Source organism: Erpetoichthys calabaricus, chromosome 5, assembly GCF_900747795.2.
Source record: "Erpetoichthys calabaricus chromosome 5, fErpCal1.3, whole genome shotgun sequence".
NCBI lineage: Eukaryota > Metazoa > Chordata > Cladistia > Polypteriformes > Polypteridae > Erpetoichthys > Erpetoichthys calabaricus.
The window spans coordinates 63,581,028-63,599,101 of NC_041398.2; the positions used below are offsets into that span (position 1 = coordinate 63,581,028).

The window sequence follows — 18,074 nt, forward strand, 5'->3', positions numbered from 1 at the left end:
TCAGAACCATCAACCCCATCGCTAAATCATACAAACACATGCATGAAATAGCTCAGTCCAATCCAAAAGTATCTGCACGAATGGTTTTCAAGGAAAGCCCTGGGTAGGATTTACGACGATACAATGCCCCGACATGTCACACCGATGTTGCAGCGATTTTCGTCTGAGAAGATGACGAAACGCCTGCCGAAAGGGACCTTTGCATCTATCCCATAGGCAACTCCTGTAAACAGATTTCCACGCTCAATATGAATTGCGATCCTATGGTTTACCACACTTTTATTCCCTTACGGAGACATTGGCTGGGACACAGATTTACAACATGTTCCCGATAAAAGAACCGCCAAGCGAATAAGGCTTACTCAATGCCAATTTTACCAATTTTACACGTACAGATTAGCAATGAGGAATCCATTTAGTATTTTGCACTCCAGCGGCAAACTATTCCAACAGTACGTCGTAGATGCGTATGTTAAAACAGAGGGCACGCGTCTCAACTATCTCAGATTACATCAACAAGATCTGCGTGTGGAACAATACAAAGGACTATCGGACGCACTGCAAGCAAACGCTGAAAATAACAACGCACCTGCAGGCAAAATGATCACACTACCGTCCACATTTCCAGGAAGTCCAAGATACATGCAACAAAACTATCAAGATGCTATGGCCATAGTACGTAAATTCGGAAAGCCTGATTTATTTATCACTTTCACATGATTACTAATCCTGCTTGGCCGGAAATTCTACATGCACACTGCGTCTTTCAAGAAGTATTTATTTCTTCTTGATTTCCGAATTCCTTTCTCACCGATTTCCGTTCCTATTCTTACACCGCTGTATACTACGGCGGGCGTCGGCTAGTATGATTATATTCCATCAAGGTCTTAGAGCAGGGGAATCCCAAATTTTATGAGGCAGTTGCCAGAGAATTCTTTATTGGGTCTGAAGTGAGGCACATATTGGATAATATAAGAGTACAAGTGGTGCAAAGTTTAAAATAAAAAATGTTTGGAGATTCTACCTCTGCCTTCATCACAAAATAATAATTTAGTAATTATTTTGTTATACATAGCAATGTCTGATCCTAGTTATTACTAAAAAAAAACATACATTGAATTCATTGCTGTATGACCTGGACTAAATTCAGGAATGGAAATGCAAGTTGCAAATTCATTTTAATGTAAAGAAATATAAAAGATATCATATGATGGGAGATCTGGAGCTAGTGGGAACTTCTTATGGAAAACATTTGAAAATGTTAAGAGATACATCACTAACCTCAAACAAACCATGTTCAGAAAAGACTAAGAAAGTTAGTTGATGTTAGTTTAAATGGCATGTGTATGCTATAGAAGTCGAGGGTCATCCAGGTAAAATGAAATCTGAAATATTGTGTGCAGAGGTGCTGTATTTATTCAGTAGCACTATTTCTGATGAAAGAATTTCAGAGATAAAGGAATAGGATCTTTATTTTCTGCGCTGTAAATGTAAAATGTCTGCAGATTTTTGCCATTTCTTAAAATGTCCAGCTTGACAAATATGTGCAATAAAAGGTGTATGTCATTAAATATTTCAGTAAATCTGAATTAGACTGTTGGAGAGCACCTGCGATCATAAAGAGCACATGCTGGTCTCAGCCAATGATAAAACTGCAGTTTTATAAATCTTCATACAGATTTTTCTGATGACGTTTTTTTTCTGTCCTTTTTTTCACACTCCAATGCAACCTGTGCCAGGTTAGATTGTATTGCTAAGGTACCCGTCTCAACTATTTCAGTACTGAAAGATGGAGCATCCAGCAGCTTTAGTGGAGAGAAAATTATAAAGAAATCCAAAAGTGTAAGTAGAACATAACAGCTGTTATATTAGTATAGCTTATAAAATTGCAGAGAACTATCTTGATTAATGCTGATTAAAGCTGATCAGCTCTTACTTGCACTAAAATTGCTAGCACAATGTCAGTCATAGCTATCTATGAAGGAAGCCAGCACTTGCCTAGATATTTTTCATTGTATATTTTCAGAAAGGTTTATTATTAAATATTTGTGATGAGTGGTCAGTCTTTTTGTGTATGTACCCTAGACTAATTAGGCATCTTTACTCATTGTTTTTCAGCAAATATATTTTCTTTAGCCATAATATGTTGGTTGCTAAGTTAAAATCTTTACTTAATTCTTACTACTTTAACTAACATTTGCTCTTTTTCACATCACCTATACTCACACCGTAAATCATGATTCAATCATAGCTTCCTTTGTCATCTAATGCTGCTCTGAAAGTTTAATGAATCATTTTGTGATAATGAATCTGTGATAAAAGGCATTATATAAAAATAATTGTTTTGTTAAAACTTTGTTTTTGGTCTTTTCCAAAAATGTATGACATTGTTATAAATAACCACATCAAGAAAGATATGAAGAGGTCTTGTGTCTAAGTTGCTGTAATGTAATCATGGATAGCAAAATGAACAACAGCATACTCTTTGGCTATCAATTCATATTCACTTGAATTATCACTTCAATATTATTGAAGATAGAACAAGTATTCATCAATCCATTTACTGAAATACTATAATCCATAAGTAGGGAGGCAATAACAAGGCATATCTCGACAAAATCATGATAAAGGCAGGAATCAAATTTAAATGTTACCTGTCCACAGTGGGGTACTCTGACACACACAAACCTCACTTAGACTATTCAGAGCTGCCAGTTAAAATATCATTTTAATCATTTAGATATGGTAGAAAATCACAGTATGCATACAAAACTCATACACAGAGAAGATGCAAACTCCAGATAGACATTACTGGAAATTCACCCCAAGTTCCTGGAGCTTTGAGGCAACAGGACAAATCAGTATACTACACTGCTTCCATAAAGATAGAGCAGAAAAATGTGTACACAATAATATTCTCCTAAAATGTATATGGTTGTTTTTTTATTTATTTATTTTTCTTTACATTTTAACTATTTATGTGAAATGTACTTAACACAAGTGCTAAAATAGTTTGTTTTTAGGGACACAATCCAATTTAAATGATGAAATTAGTGGTACATTTTCATTGAAGTATTGTACCAAAACTTTTACACTTACACAAGTTTTTTTTCAATAAGAAAGTCTTTCAGTTGCTTTGTTTGCCACATTCCAACTATGAGAAGTAGAGTAGTCTGAACAGCTGCCCACCACAAAATATTGCTGTTGGTGTTCTCGCTTATTTGTCGGAAGGTTTCTTCCCGTTCCTATCGAGACAAAATACTATAGTAAGTAAATATAATTTCTTTACAGAACTTCAGAAATTGGCTTATACTGTAATTTGATCCAGTAAAGCATCATATAAAATAGTCTGCTGTTCATTTTTATAGACAGGTGAAGATGATTGTTTTATTTCTAATACTTTTGGCTTCTTTAATCCTTATGTTTGAATTGCTTCTCTTTTTGCTTTTTTTTCTCATTAGGGCTGGGCAATATATCAAGTTTTTGATTTGATTCGATATACAGTATAATACAAGCTAATATGGAAAAACCAGTATCATGATGTTCAGCACTTCTATTTGATATTCTCCAACTTCTTATTCTTCTTTCGGCTGCTCCTGTTAGGGGTTGCCACAGCGGATCATCTTCTTCCATATCTTTCTGTCCTCTGCATCTTGTTCTGTTACACCCATCGCCTGCATGTCCTCTCTCACCACATCCATAGACCTTCACTTAGGCCTTCCTCTTTTCCTCTTCCCTGGCAGCTCTATCCTTAGCATCCTTCTCCCAATATACCCAGCATCTCTCCTCTGCACATGTCCAAACCAACGTAATCTCGCCTCTCTGACTTTGTCTCCCAACCGTCCAACTTCAGCTGACCCTCAAATGTACTCATTTTTAATCCTATCCATCCTCATCACACCCAGTGCAAATCTTAGCATCTTTAACTCTGCCACCTCCAGCTCTGTCTCCTGCTTTCTGGTCAGTGCCACCGTCTCCAACCCATATAACATAGCTGGTCTCACTACCGTCCTGTAGACCTTCCCTTTCACTCTCGCTGATACCCGTCTGTCACAAATTTCTCCTGACACTCTTCTCCACCCATTCCACCCTGCCTGCACTCTCTTTTTCACCTCTTCCACAATCCCCATTACTCTGTACTGTTGATCTCAAGTATTTAAACTCATCCACCTTTGCCAGCTCTACTCCCTGCATCCTCACCATTCCACTGACCTCCCTCTCATTTACACACATGTATTCTGTCTTGTTTCTACTGACCTTTATTCCTCTCCTCTCTAGAGCAAATCTCCTCAACCTGTTCCCTACTATCGCTACAGATCACAATGTCATCAGCAAACATCATAGTCCACGGGGACTCCAGAATATTAAATAAAATCTGCAGTTTCCACTGCTCTTTTTAATTGTATTTATGTCAACTCTAACCATGTAGCCTATCAGTGTTGATCTTGAAAAATTAGAGTGAGGATCCGAAGAGATAGATAGATAGATAGATAGATAGATAGATAGATAGATAGATAGATAGATAGATAGATAGATAGATAGATAGATAGATAGATAGATAGATAGATAGATAGATAGATAGATAGATAGATAGATAGATAGATAGATAGATAGATAGAGGCAGGGTTAGCGCTGCTGTTTACGAATGGTTTGATTTTCAGGGATGACAGTTTGAGCAGTACAGCATCTAAAGATAAAACATGTTACTGCATATGAAAAGGCCATTCAGAAATGTGATGTGCTCTTCTGCAATGTGCTCTTCTGCTTCCATGGCAAAAAGGGCCATTGTTTAGCAAAGTTCCATCAGTTGCATAGTTATGAGACAACAAACAACAGTGGTGAAGGGATAAGAGCAGCAGTATCTAACTGTATTGTAAAACATACTTTTGCTTACTTAAATTGCACCCAGAAAATACTCCTACTTTGTCAGTGTTCAGGTAACTACAATAAGTCAATAATTCACATCACACCAGAAGTAAGGCATCCGTCCTGATCCATTCATTTCACACATAATCCTCTATTGAAATGTTACAAGTGGAAATAAAAGCTGCAGCCTTTCTAAATTTTTTTCATTCTTTTTTCTTCAATGTTCACGTATCAATTATGGGGTAAACAGCATTACAGGACATTTTATTTTCATTTTGAGTTTATTGTTTTGTTTAGCAGGTGAACTGAGCTTCCTAATGACTGGGAGAAAGTCTGTCCTGAATGCATAAGTTATAGTACTGTGTTATCTCTTCTCGTTTAGACTTATGTTTTGTTTTTGTGTACTTACCGTACTTTGCCTCTTGTCACTTTAACAAAGAGCATTTTACTCCCTTGCGATGTTTAACTTTTAACATTTCCCAGGTTGTGTATATCAGTGATCAAACATAAGTAAATAGAGTTAAAAGAACAAAAGTGTTTTAAAAGAATACCTGTGTCTGTAAGATCTTTTATCATGTTTAAGTTTAATTATATTTAGCAAGTATCCATTTATGTGGAGCATATGGAGTATGGCATTTTTTCATGTGCCTTTGCAGATAAAGGTAAATTATTTTACTACAGGTTCTATTAATTGTTAGATTTGTTTTGTAATTCTGTTTTAAGAACTGGTTGATAATTTTTCAAATCTTTTTTCACTTGAGTTGTCAAAAGCACTATAAAGGTAATGAACTTTACTCATCATTCTGTGTAGATTAAATATTCTGTTTATATGTACAGTATACAGTATTTGAGTACATGTATTATGATCTGTGATTTGTGAGGTAATGAATTAAGAGCTTTGTCTTTCCTTACATAAAATGGTCAAACAGAGAGAGAGAGAACAATGTTTAGTTACTGGCAGACACAAATGCCAGCAAGGCAAACAAGGTCTTGAACACTATAAATACAATTGAAAGTCAAAAGTAAGTAGAGGAAACATAAAATAAAAAGTTTTGCTATTTGAGGTGTTTTGTGAGGCATAGCTATTCTTGAAATTGTTACATTTTGAGTGAAAAACTACTTTCTTTGCTAATATTTCATACTATTATTGTGATAAAATACACTAGGTTTATGGTATATATGGTATTGATTGTCAATAATTAAGGTGTTTTGAGAAAATATTGAGAAATATTGAATATAACATTTTGTTTACAAATAATCACAATATCAATTTAAGTCCATATTGCCCAGCCCAGTTTCTCAGTATGGAGACTTTCTATTATTTGATTCTAAGTACACATTGATTAATATATAATTTAATATATAATTATTTCTTCATACACATTCTGATTTCCATTCTTACATAGGTACAGAAGTAAGTCATAACAAAATATATATTTAAATATTCAAAACATATGTTTTGTACTGTTCAAGTCAAAGTATTTTTTCACAATTATAGTATACAATAATGTGCAAAGGGAAGTATTTTCATAAAAAAATACCATGCCTGTTTTAAAGAATAAAAATGCAGCTTACAGGACATTGATGCAAACATGAAAAATAAAACTTAAAACATACTGAATATGTCAGTTTTCAAGCCAAGAGTGTTTTCATGTATTGAGTTTACACACATAATGTAAAATGTATCTATGCTCTTTGTGATATTTTTGTGAGATTCTGCCACATTTAAAGAAGTCCAACTGTACACTTCATCTCATTATCTATCTTTCCCCACAGCCATCTTTCACCACCAGGGACATTTATTCCTGTAGCCGATTTTATATAGTTAGTATAGCAAGTGTAAGGTGAAACAGTGCTCAGTGCTTTTATTAAATGAAAACAGTGAAACAGTGTCCAAAAAATTATGCAGTGCAAAGTTCCATAAATAAATAATTCATAAAAGAAGTGAATAGAGGTTAAAATTCAAATAAATAAATCCATTAACAACAAGGCTAAAAACCTTTATAGTAGGAAACTGCCTTTTTCTAAAAGTCTGGTGCATTCTCTTCTTAAAACTGACGTCTCCTCTGCTTATCCCATACAGGCCTCACAGCAAAGGAGTCGCCCTAGCAACAGGCAGAGCCAACCTTCCAGAGGTCCGGGTCCATGCCGTTCCATGGCTATAGCAAGACGCCCACTCTGGACATAGGTTTGGGTCCCCAAAGGCCATGGTGCTCACATTGGGACTCTCAATCTGAACCTTGTCGACCTCTGCTACCTTCCCCGAATTAGACAGCGAATCGTCCCTTTCTACACACGTTACTCTGGCTCCCTTTGTTGCTCAGCCAGAGCGATCACTCCTTCAGCCCCTGGGCATCGGATACTCACTTCTGTCAAGGGGCTCTCCTTCCCATCTGCCCATCTTCTCCTGCTCTTGAGCTTGCTCGCACTGGCTCCTCCCTTCTGCCTTCTTCTCTGTCTTCCCTTAACTTCCATTCTCTTTTTGTTCCCTGGGTCATTCTCTCTTTTCTCAGTCACCGGCCAGATTGTTTTTCTCTCGACCTCTGATCTGTTTTCTTTTCTTTTCTCTTGCATTCCCCTTTTAAAATGGAGAAGTGGCACAGCTGCAGCAATCAGCAGCTCCTGGTGCCAATTAGGGTTGCGGGCGATCCTGTGCCTGTGCACTAAGTGCAGAGCCATCTGCTCCTGCAACGCACAAGGGAATCGCTCTCGCCTCACTACCACACCCCAACACAAAGACGTGCGTGTGGCAATTAGAACTATTTATTAAAATAGCCATGTTTTTCTGATGTGGACCCCACTTTACCACAGGGTTTCAAAAGGAAATGCTTCAATCAGATTTTTTTATGGCCGATACCGATCAACAATTTCATGTTACTGAATTGACAGATACTGATTCCAATATTCTTCCTATATCCCTATATATCCTATATCTGCATGACCAGATGCGTAGAAGCCTCATGTTCTATACTAAAATGTGAACTTTGGTATTTTTATAATTAAACTACAGACAACAGATGTTACCCATTCATTTTTTAATAACAAAATAAAATTTTTTAGGCTTATCGTTCAGTGACCATACAATACTAAAATAAATAAAATTTCATTAGGAAGAATACTTTTTTAACTAATAAAATACCGTATGTACAAAAAATATCCAAAATACATATGCCATAAAAAAATAAAATGCTTCAACATAATTAAAAGCTATTTTTTATTTTTTTCTGTAATATACTTATCTAAAACAAAGCACAATTTATAGCAAGGTATTTTTTACCATTTGTCTAACAAAAACAAAATATATTCTCACACATTGTTTCAATTAATTGCTATTGTCACATACACAGCTTTAATCATTTTTAATTATTAATTGCACTACAGACTGTTTGCTGTTAAAATATACATTTAATATAGGGTTTTTATTATTTTATTTTTTTTTACATTGTACTAGTTAGACATTCCTAATTCTTGATGTGTAATTATAAATATAGACTACCATTTTAAATATGCCATACTTATTTCTTTCCAGGATTTGTACCATATAACACACCCAAAGTATAAACACAGTACAAGCCCTTTAAAAAGCTGCAAATCTATTAAATGTTTATGAGATGTTTATCAAGAAGATACAAGGCTAACATGCTTAATATGTTTACAGGTAAAATAGACAGATGTTGCTGTTAAGCTAACAAGCCTATTGTTTACTAAGCATTAATTTAATTTTTTTTTCTATTTGTACAGTAAATGTTAGTGTTTATACTTAACACAAGCTCGCTCACCATCCAAACTCAGACCAACTTTCTCTGTTTCAATTAAAGGACAAAGTAAAAATGTCTGAAATAATTAAAGTAGCTTTTCTTGCTGTTTGTCTAATTGCGCAGGATGACTTGTCTGATTCCTTTTACTCAGTTTGTTACTCTGCTTTCTTTAATGTAAAGGCTAATATTCCAATCTTCTCTCTCTCTCTGGTGAAATCTGCCTTGTCCTCTGTTTACAGGAACTTTCCAAAAAAAAAAAAAAGTTCAACTAGTGTAATATCTTGCGTAAAGGAGCACTACAACTAAATTACTACAAAGCTTAGAAAAGCAGGGGCTGAAAAAATCAGTTCTTGTTATTGGCCAATTTTCCGTTAACCATGTGAGTCTTTTATACTGAAAATCATCTGGTTTAGACAATAAGGTTAATTTTTACACAAGATGCATAAAATTATTCTTTTACTCTATTAGTGCTACAATTCCATAAGGTTCATGTTAAAATGTGCATCACTTTTCAAAATTGTGAAACTGTTTTCTTAAGACCTTTGCAGTTTTTGCAATGAGTGTTATTAATAACTTTTCTTTAATCTATCTACATTTTAGATTAAAATTTTAAGTGAAAACGTTATATACAGTTTTTTTAATATCTTTTATTTCATTCATGTTTTTTTCTAGGAAAATTATACTTAAACACAACAGGAATATTGTTAATTGTCTATCTTTGTTGCCCATATACCAGTATCATTATAGGTCCAAAAAATCCAAATTGGCCAGGAATAACTGAAAGCCATACCTTCAAGCATGGTTGGCACTACACATAGTTGCATTATGTTAATTCTCATCTGTTACATTTGCACTCTTAGGCATATTTGTTATGAATTGAAAATGTGTAATTGCATTAATTGCATCTTACCCTCCACATCCAATACACAATGCCCTTTGCTCATGTTTCATGCATCAATCCTGAGTTCAAGGCCTTGCAGTTACCAAAAGTTATAAAAGGAAAGTGTAAACATTTTTTTCTTTTTTTTACTTGTTTGGATACACAGATATTCAATGGGTTTTTGCAGAATGGGAATGTGGTGCTAAACAATTTTAGACATATTCTCAGATTTGTGCCATGGTACTTCATTGATTATATGAAAACTCCACCCATGACAGTTGCTGTGAACAGACAAGAAAACAGGAACTTATCTTTACGCCAGTAATATAGTGCCAAGAATCTGCAATGAATAGTGTTACTTCCAATTTCCATTTGTTGTCATAAACATTCTTTCACAAACACAGAGTACATGTGCCTGGTAAATTTTAAGGCTTTTGATTTCACATTTACATTATTGCTCTGTAGACTTCATTTTAAACTGCAAGAACAGCCACAGTACTTTTTTTTAATTTATATATAAACGTTTTAGCTTAAAAAAACAATTTCCAAAGGAAAATTATTGTATACCACAATTGTGAAAAAGTAACTGAAATGAAAAATGCCAAATTTATCTTTTAAATTACATAGGCAGTTATATCTTCAGTGGATTTCAGTGAGGAATGTGATGACTACACTGATCTATTGGACATACCCTCTGGTAATTCTGCTGCTTGTTGATTTGTTGAAGCTGCTCAAAAATGTGCTGCATATCATCCCTTGCATTATGTATTGCATCTTTCGTTCCAGGGACAGATTCTCCAATTTCATACTTGCCAATTTGAATATCAAGATGAACTCTCTATAGAATTAAATAAATGAAAGAAATAATAAAAACATTTGCAACATACAGTACCCCAGCTTTTCATAGATAGATATGTAGGTAGTTAGACAGATTATTTACAGAAGCTCTTTAAATAAATACATAAATAGATAGGTATATATATATATATATATATATATAAAGGAGCCACACTTCTGCGGAATAAATCATTTTCAGAAAGTACTAGTACTAGTTTGTCATGGACAGAATGTGCAGCATTTTTCATAATGGCACTCAGTTTTGTTTTAATTTCATCCTTCTCTACGACCTGGTCCAGAGTGTGTCCTATAACTGAGCTTGCCCTTTTAATAATAGAAAATCACACTGGCCATCACAGAGTTACAGAAGATGTAAAGTGCAGTATTTTACTATCCCCATTAAAGGAATGCAGTCTCCTAAAGAAAAGTAGCCTGCTCTTTAGTTCTGCATAGTAACATTTTCCTTTTTAAACAATAAGTAACGAAAGTATTTGAAAAAGTTATAATACATATCACAATAATGTTTTGTAAGTAAGATGAGAATGGTCTAATTCACACTATATAATGTACATTTTTGGCTTGTAATGCCAATATACATGACTATCATTAGCACATGTCCTGCGCTCCAGGGTGTCCTCATCAAGTATGCTTTAGAGTGAACTGTTGAACAAAATTACATATAGTATATTTGATAACCTAATCAAAGTATTATTACTATAGCATTCTCCTTATGGCTGGACAATGATTGTTCTATTAAGGTTTAATTTTGAAGTATAAACACTTATAGCCTAACAAAAATATTCACTATATTGTCTGTATATTATAAAATCACTTACTTAAAACAAAAAGTTCAAATAAAGCTTACCATTTCATTCCCAGCAAAAACTGTTAACCTAGTAGAGTTGGATTTCAAGCAAATGTAATAATTGCCTGGAGAATGAGAAGTAAAGGTGAATTTACCTTGAAACCCATATAACTTGCTGATGACAATCTGAAATGTTCAAATGAAAATATATTTTCAATTGATAAAATCTGTAAAGTAGTTTTCACCTGCATCTTTTAGACAAGAGTACAAAAGTCATAAACACATCATGTTTTGCAGATACTGTACACTGACTGGTCTGTGACCAAAGAAAAGTAAACATATTGAAAAAACATACAGTAAAAATGTTCATATGTGTGTATGTCTTTTGTTGATACTGTATTGCTGTCACTATTCTGAGAAGATAATAAGTAAGACTTTCATTCTGCTATGTACACATGGTAATAAACTAGAACTGGAAGTGCTGAACATAATGCATCTCTTTGACCCAGTATCCTGAGAGCACACAGTGCTCTCCATTCCAAGGCAAACAGTATAGTCTGATTGCTTCCTTGGCTTCTTTAGCACAAAAGCTTTATTCATCACTATAGTATATACCGCTTTGGATAATGAATGATTTTTCGTGCACCTTCAAGACTTATAGATAAGAGAAGAACCAGACTGATCTGTGACAGAGCTGAAATGGTATTGTTTATTTTTAAAAGAGCCTGCCTCTGTCATTTGAAAGCTTTGTTAAGCTAGACAGTTATTTCAGTTTCCAGGATTAATGATTAGGCAATGGTCTTTTAATTAAATACCAATTTTTTTAATAGTATGTGCCTTTTGTTGGCTAAATGTTAAAAATGTTTACAAGAGTTGCTGATAATCTATATATAGATGTATACAGTACATTTATAGAGGTACATTTTTTTAAATGCTGTTTTGCAGGCTTATCAAGCCAATAATTTTAATGAATTAAATCTAAATTGATGAAAAGGGAAGATTGGAGACCTTCATCATAACTAAAACACAGAAATTGCACATATTATTAGTACATACATACCATGCATACAGTATTTAACTTACATCATGTTCTGGGTCTCGAACTGTTAAAACCATGCCCAACGTTGATGTGGAAGAGTGAAAGTTCTGTTTAGTGACATCCAATTGCTCCATATGAAAATAGCCTAAACATAAGTTTTATATAAATATTAACCTGACATTATTTTATTATGGTAGATTAAAACTGTAGTTTAATGTAAAATGATTTCATTAACATCATAGAATATCTTACACATTTGACAGAAAATAAATTAAGAAAATTATTAAACTAATATAGTGTCCTATAATAAAAATATTTTTAAGTATTTAATTCAGACAACTTAGGGAAAACCTGTGGAAGAAATGATGCTGGTTTGAAAAATGTTACCAAAAACAAGTTAAACTTGTCAAAATATAGAGAACTGGATGCTGCCTAATCTCAGTTTAGGATATTATTATGTCCTTATAAAGCATGATAATTGCTAAACCTGCATGATGTTGTGCATCTAGCAGTTTATTTAAAATACTGACTTAATTATGAGGATTCACAAATGGTTGTTAACAGTCACACTTTTAAACAAGGCTACCTACAGCTGTGATTTTCTTCTAGTTTTATGTTGTTCTTCGTCTTCCTTACATGATATTAGTATATGATTATAGTATTTTACAATTTAAATTTTAATTTAAAATTTAAATTCAGTAATTTTTTGCAGTACTCAACATTTCTATATTTTGCAACATCTATTACATTTTAATATGGCATCACTCAATAAACATGATTTTTTTGAAAGATAATACTTTTTGAACTCCTGAATTGTGCTAATAAACTGAAGGAACATTTTGATTGATAATACAAATGGTAAGTAATACAACAAACTAGACATGAGTTCCATTTGCTATGTTATTTTAAATCCTAGATATAATCTTTTTACTTTTTTTTATTACCGGCAATCTATGTGCAGGATTCCACATTGGCATACAGCGCAGAACTGGTAGAGTCACCTGACTGCAATTGAATTTCAAATACATATGGGCGGCACGGTGGCGCAGTGGTAGCGCTGCTGCCTCGCAGTTAGGAGACCCAGGTTTGCTTCCCATGTCCTCCCTGCGTGGAGTTTGCATGTTCTCCCCGTGTCTGCGTGGGTTTCCTCCGGGCGCTCCGGTTTCCTCCCACAGTCCAAAGACATGCAGATTAGGTGGATTGGTGATTCTAAATTGGCCCTAGTGTGTGCTTGGTGTGTGGGTGTGTTTGTGTGTGTCCTGCGGTGGGTTGGCACCCTGCCTAGGATTGGTTCCTGCCTTGTGCCCTGTGTTGACTGGGATTGGCTCCAGCAGACCCCCGTGACCCTGTAGTTAGGATTCAGCGGGTTGGAAAATGGATGGATGGATGGAGGATTCTTTATATTGCCACTACATTGTTTTTACAAGTTAAATCAGTGAAAATATGACTGAAACTAGAACAGTGTTGCAAATAGGAAAAACATCTATAAGAAAAAGTAAACAGCAAGTCTTCATATTAAAATAGCATATTTAACCTAAAGTGCACTGTTTTGTGTATTTTTATAGTTGCTGAATAATGATAATAAAGAGATATTGTATTTTATGAAGAAGGACTATATAATACGTTTAACTATTTTAGACATTTAGAAAAATAGTTAAAATACTATAAACTTTTTTTCCTTTTTTAAAACAGTGTTAAAATATAAGCATTCAGAAACAGCAAGAGTATGTGACAGTAAAAAATTATATTACCTTTCATTTATTTCAAACTCACCTGATACTAGGGTATCATCTGGAATATCTTCAATGATGCATTTTTCTTCTCGCTCCCCCAAGTGAAAGAACATCCCAAATGAAGATGTACTGAAAAGCACTAATATTAGTGCAACTTTTATTAGACTAGTTTTAATGTAGCTTTCTAAATACATGGTGGAAAGTGCAGCTATTCACTAAACAAGAAGTACTTATGAAATGCAGAAACCCTAAGTGTAGGAAAACATGTGCAGTTTTGTTTCTGTGATAACAAAGCAATCTGTGGGAAGCTAACACCTGACCATTGATTACATAAGTATTAATTTTATCACTTTTTCTTGGTCAAATAGAAGGTACATTATTATATTAAGTGTAAATTATTACATAGAATAGAGCTTTTTAAACTGCATATATGGTAGTATGTCTTAATTTTAAGCAGTAGTTATAGTTTTAATAGGTCCACAATATAACGTTCACTGTAAATTTTACAGTATTCCTCTAAAGATAACACTAGTTACTGTAGGTTCTATAGCATATTTAACCATGTAAAACCTATTTGGCTGTTTTTCAGAACTTCTTAAAGATGAAATTGGGTTTTGTACTACTAAAATTAGCTGCTGTATTTTACCCTTACTCCCTTCCAGGAGCATTATTACCGGTATTTTAACCTTTAGGAAACGTTAAAATTACACATTTGAGTTACCTTATTCATTTTCATGGATATATAAATTATTTACTTAACTAACAAATATCATTCTGGTGATAGGTAAAGGGTCAAGACATATGAATAGATAGGAAAGAGAAATACCTGTATATGAAGCCTTTGTGTTGTCACTTTATTTCTTTAGGCATTTTTGAGGCAGGTGGGAACCGTAGGTTCTCTCAGTGTATCGTTAAAAATGTTTGTAAAAATTTCTGGTACATTGGTTGTGGGAGGCTGGTAGTTTTCCATTCAGCAACTTTTGCATGCATGATTGTCTTTTCAGCAGATATTTGCCATTTGCAGCTCTTTTTTCCTCTGTGTTGTTCATACTGAACAAACATAGTGTTGATTTCTTGGCTCTTATCTTCTTCACACGCATGTTCAACCCACTTAGTCATGTTTTAAGTTCCAGCAGGGAGGCTCCAGACTATTAAAGCCACACTGGATGGGGTACCAGACCATTGCAGTTTACACTTTCTGATGGATGGCTGGCCAAATATTCCGGCACACACCTCCAGGCCGCCAGATGGAGCCCTCCCAGCAGCATGGAGGTTCCCCGAATTCCAGCAGGGCCTTATGGACCTTGTAGTTTTTATAAACAGCCCTGCTGGATACCATGGGGACAACCAGGAGCCGGTGTAGGGAGGCTTGGGGAGTGCTACGTGCCCTATAACCTGGAAGTACGTCCTGGTCACATGAACAGTAGAAACGACGTGCTTCCGGCTTGAAGAAAAGGAGCTTTTATCTGACCCGGAAGTGTTCACGATCACATGGACAAAGAGAGAGAAACGCTTCTGGGTCACGGACTATATAAAGGACTGAGAGAGACCAGAACACTGAGCTGAGCTGGGAGGAAGGGTGGCTAAGTGTCTGGGAGAGGAGGATTGGTGATTGATTTTTGATTGTTGAGTATTGTATGTGTAGTGTGGAGTGGAGGGTGCCTAGTGCACAGTATTATAATAAAAAGAAGAAGTATTGCACTTTTAACTGGTGTTTGACGTGGTACCTGAGGGTTCAAGAGGTTGATAGCAGCCTCTACTGCTACAACTTACATACACACCTACACTGATATTGTGCCAGTTTTAGAATCATCAATCTACCTGCCTGACAAATTTTTGGGGTATAGAATGAAACCAGAATACATGGAAGAACCTTTGCTAACATGCAAAGAAGTCAGGGCTCTAGAGCTATGAGGCACCCGCATTAGTCACTGTGTTAAACAGCCACCACATAGATAGCATAAACATGGACCTGATTAAGACTGCTAGATCATTTTGGGACCCTTTCCCAAAAAGGATGGTAAGCCTAACTTGTCCTGGCAGGAACACTATTCTCTATAGAATCAAAGGAGACAATAACTATTCTGGGAATATTATGTGGCAACAAGGAGGCATACTGCCTCATTCATAACTTCTTGCATTATGTTACCAAGACTCAGCAGTGTTTCCTAAACTTTTTAATATAAATTGAATTTCAGAGCAACAGACACGCCTGTGGGGCTATGCAGTATTGCAGAAACAGCCCAAGGAAGCTTTGGAAAAATTACTTGTTATCTGTGCTAGATATGATTCTAGAAAAGGTTCAAGCTTTGACCCAGATATAATCAAGGAAAGGTATTAAAGAATACTTATCTTAGAGTTGCAGCCATCCCATAAACAGGCAGGGGCCCATTATTGTGAAGGAGAGCCATGCTTTAGGGTTTCTTTATTTTATTGCAATCACGTATTACTGCAGATGTTCTATCAGATGGGTGTGGCGAGCGCCCTCTTCTACGCGGTGGTGTGCTGGCGAGGCAACATAAAGAAGAGGGACGCCTCACACCTGGACAAACTGGTGTGGAAGGCAGGCTCTATTGTAGGCATGGAGCTGGACAGTTGAACATCCGTGGCAGAGCGACGGGCGCTGAGCAGGCTCCTGTCAATCATGGAGAATCCACTGCATCCACTAAACAGTATCATCTCCAGACAGAGGAGCAGCTTCAGTGATAGACTGCTATCACTGTCCTGCTCCACTGACAGACTGAGGAGATCATTCCTCCCCCACACTATGCGACTCTTCAATTCCACTCGGGGGATACGTTAACATTATACAAAGTTATTGTCTGTTATACCTGCATTTTTATCACTCTTTTTTTTAATATTGTTTTTTATCAATATGCTGCTGCTGGAGAACATGAATTTCCCCTTGGGATTAATAAAGTATCTATCTATCTATCTATCTATCTATCTATCTATCTATCTATCTATCTATCTATCTATCTATCTATCTATCTATCTATCTATCTATCTATCTATCTATCTATTATTTGACTTTTTAAAATATTACCTATCCCCATTGCATATTTGTTTTATCTCCGCTAAAGAACCCTTTTTTACATACTTGGGCTTCTTTGTTGTTCTTGGTTAGTGGTCTACTCAACAGTCCTCCCTTGTAGTCACATAGAGGGATTGAACATTATTTATCTTATTGGTTAATTTACTTGTTCCAGCAGTAATATGTCTGTAGTCCGAAAAAGCAAACTATGACATAAATACAAGACTTAGAACTATGTATACAGTATGCCCAATATACAGGTATTTCTGTCCATGAGGATGTATTGCACCTATGCCAATGTGTCTGTTATAACATGCAAGTGTGGAGAGAGGCATAATGGGAATAGATGTTGTACAGTCTATTATCTGTTGTACAGGTGCTTGGACTTTTCACAATTATAGAGAGTGAATCATTCTGGATCCCAAATTAATATTTTCTTGCATTTACAAATACAGCATTCCATGGCTTAATTTAAAACCAATTTCTTTATTAGTGTTTGTGAAAATTCTGTTTCCAGGAGTATTATTATTTTACTGTTTTACAGCACAACTTCCAGCAACTTTCATTCATGCATACTTCAGCATTTTCACAAGAGGGAGACATTACCCAGACTTAAAGGGGAATTCAATTTAAGCAGTATGTTGGAATTCTTTATGTATGGTAGAAAGTTAAAACATACATATTTAAAATGGGAAGGAACACTGAGCTAATAACAAAAAAGTCTAAATTTGAATATTTTACTGGAAGTCTACCAGATAGCAAATAAGTTAAATTGCAACTGTGTTCGTTGTTCATTTTTCTCTTATTTTACTATGATTCAGTTAAATGAATATACAGAAACTCCATAATTCAGTCTTGTGGTTTTCTAAGATACACAGTTGTCAGGGTCACAGTCTTTGGTATCTTCAAGGTTTGGACATGGTTCTCCATTGTTGGCTGGATGTAGGCGAATATAACGTGTTCTGTACTTTGTTCCTGTCTGGCCACATGTTCCTTTACATAGACCCCATGAAGACCAGGTGGATACTTCACAATCAAGTGGTGTGTCTGAAGGAATATAAAATAAGAATGCATTGTTAAATACTAGAATTGAAGAATTTTCTGTGTTATTTGTCATTTACA

The 18,074-nt window shown here is 35.2% G+C and overlaps 2 protein-coding genes across 2 annotated transcripts in view; both read right to left on the reverse strand.

Moving 5' to 3' along the window:
• Positions 1-2,935: 2,935 nt before the first annotated feature.
• On the reverse strand, positions 2,936-14,325 carry si:ch211-255i20.3 (transmembrane emp24 domain-containing protein 11). Its single transcript, XM_028802981.2, has 5 exons — positions 13,959-14,325; positions 12,230-12,330; positions 11,207-11,332; positions 10,196-10,342; positions 2,936-3,245 (listed from the first exon to the last, which is right to left on the reverse strand). Exons 1-5 carry the CDS (start codon positions 14,110-14,112, stop codon positions 3,096-3,098), a joined length of 678 nt encoding a protein of 225 aa, XP_028658814.2. The 5' UTR covers positions 14,113-14,325; the 3' UTR covers positions 2,936-3,095.
• A 3,093-nt stretch (positions 14,326-17,418) lies between these two features.
• spon2b (spondin 2b, extracellular matrix protein) overlaps positions 17,419-18,074 on the reverse strand; it is a 37,555-nt gene continuing 36,899 nt past the window's right edge. The window contains exon 6 of the mRNA XM_028801584.2: positions 17,419-17,999. Within this exon, the coding sequence (XP_028657417.1) occupies positions 17,818-17,999 (182 nt within the window). The 3' untranslated portion in view covers positions 17,419-17,817. The remainder of the gene's footprint in view (positions 18,000-18,074) is intronic.

Excerpts from the sequence above, each read along its gene's own strand:
- si:ch211-255i20.3 (XM_028802981.2), bottom strand. The coding sequence starts at position 14,112 with ATGTATTTAGAAAGCTACATTAAAACTAGTCTAATAAAAGTTGCACTA. Across the intron at positions 10,343-11,206 it reads TTTTTGCTGGGAATGAAATG|AGAGTTCATCTTGATATTCA; the intron begins GTAAGCTTTATT and ends TTAATTCTATAG. Across the intron at positions 3,246-10,195 it reads AGCAGCAGAATTACCAGAGG|GAACGGGAAGAAACCTTCCG; the intron begins GTATGTCCAATA and ends TTGTCTCGATAG.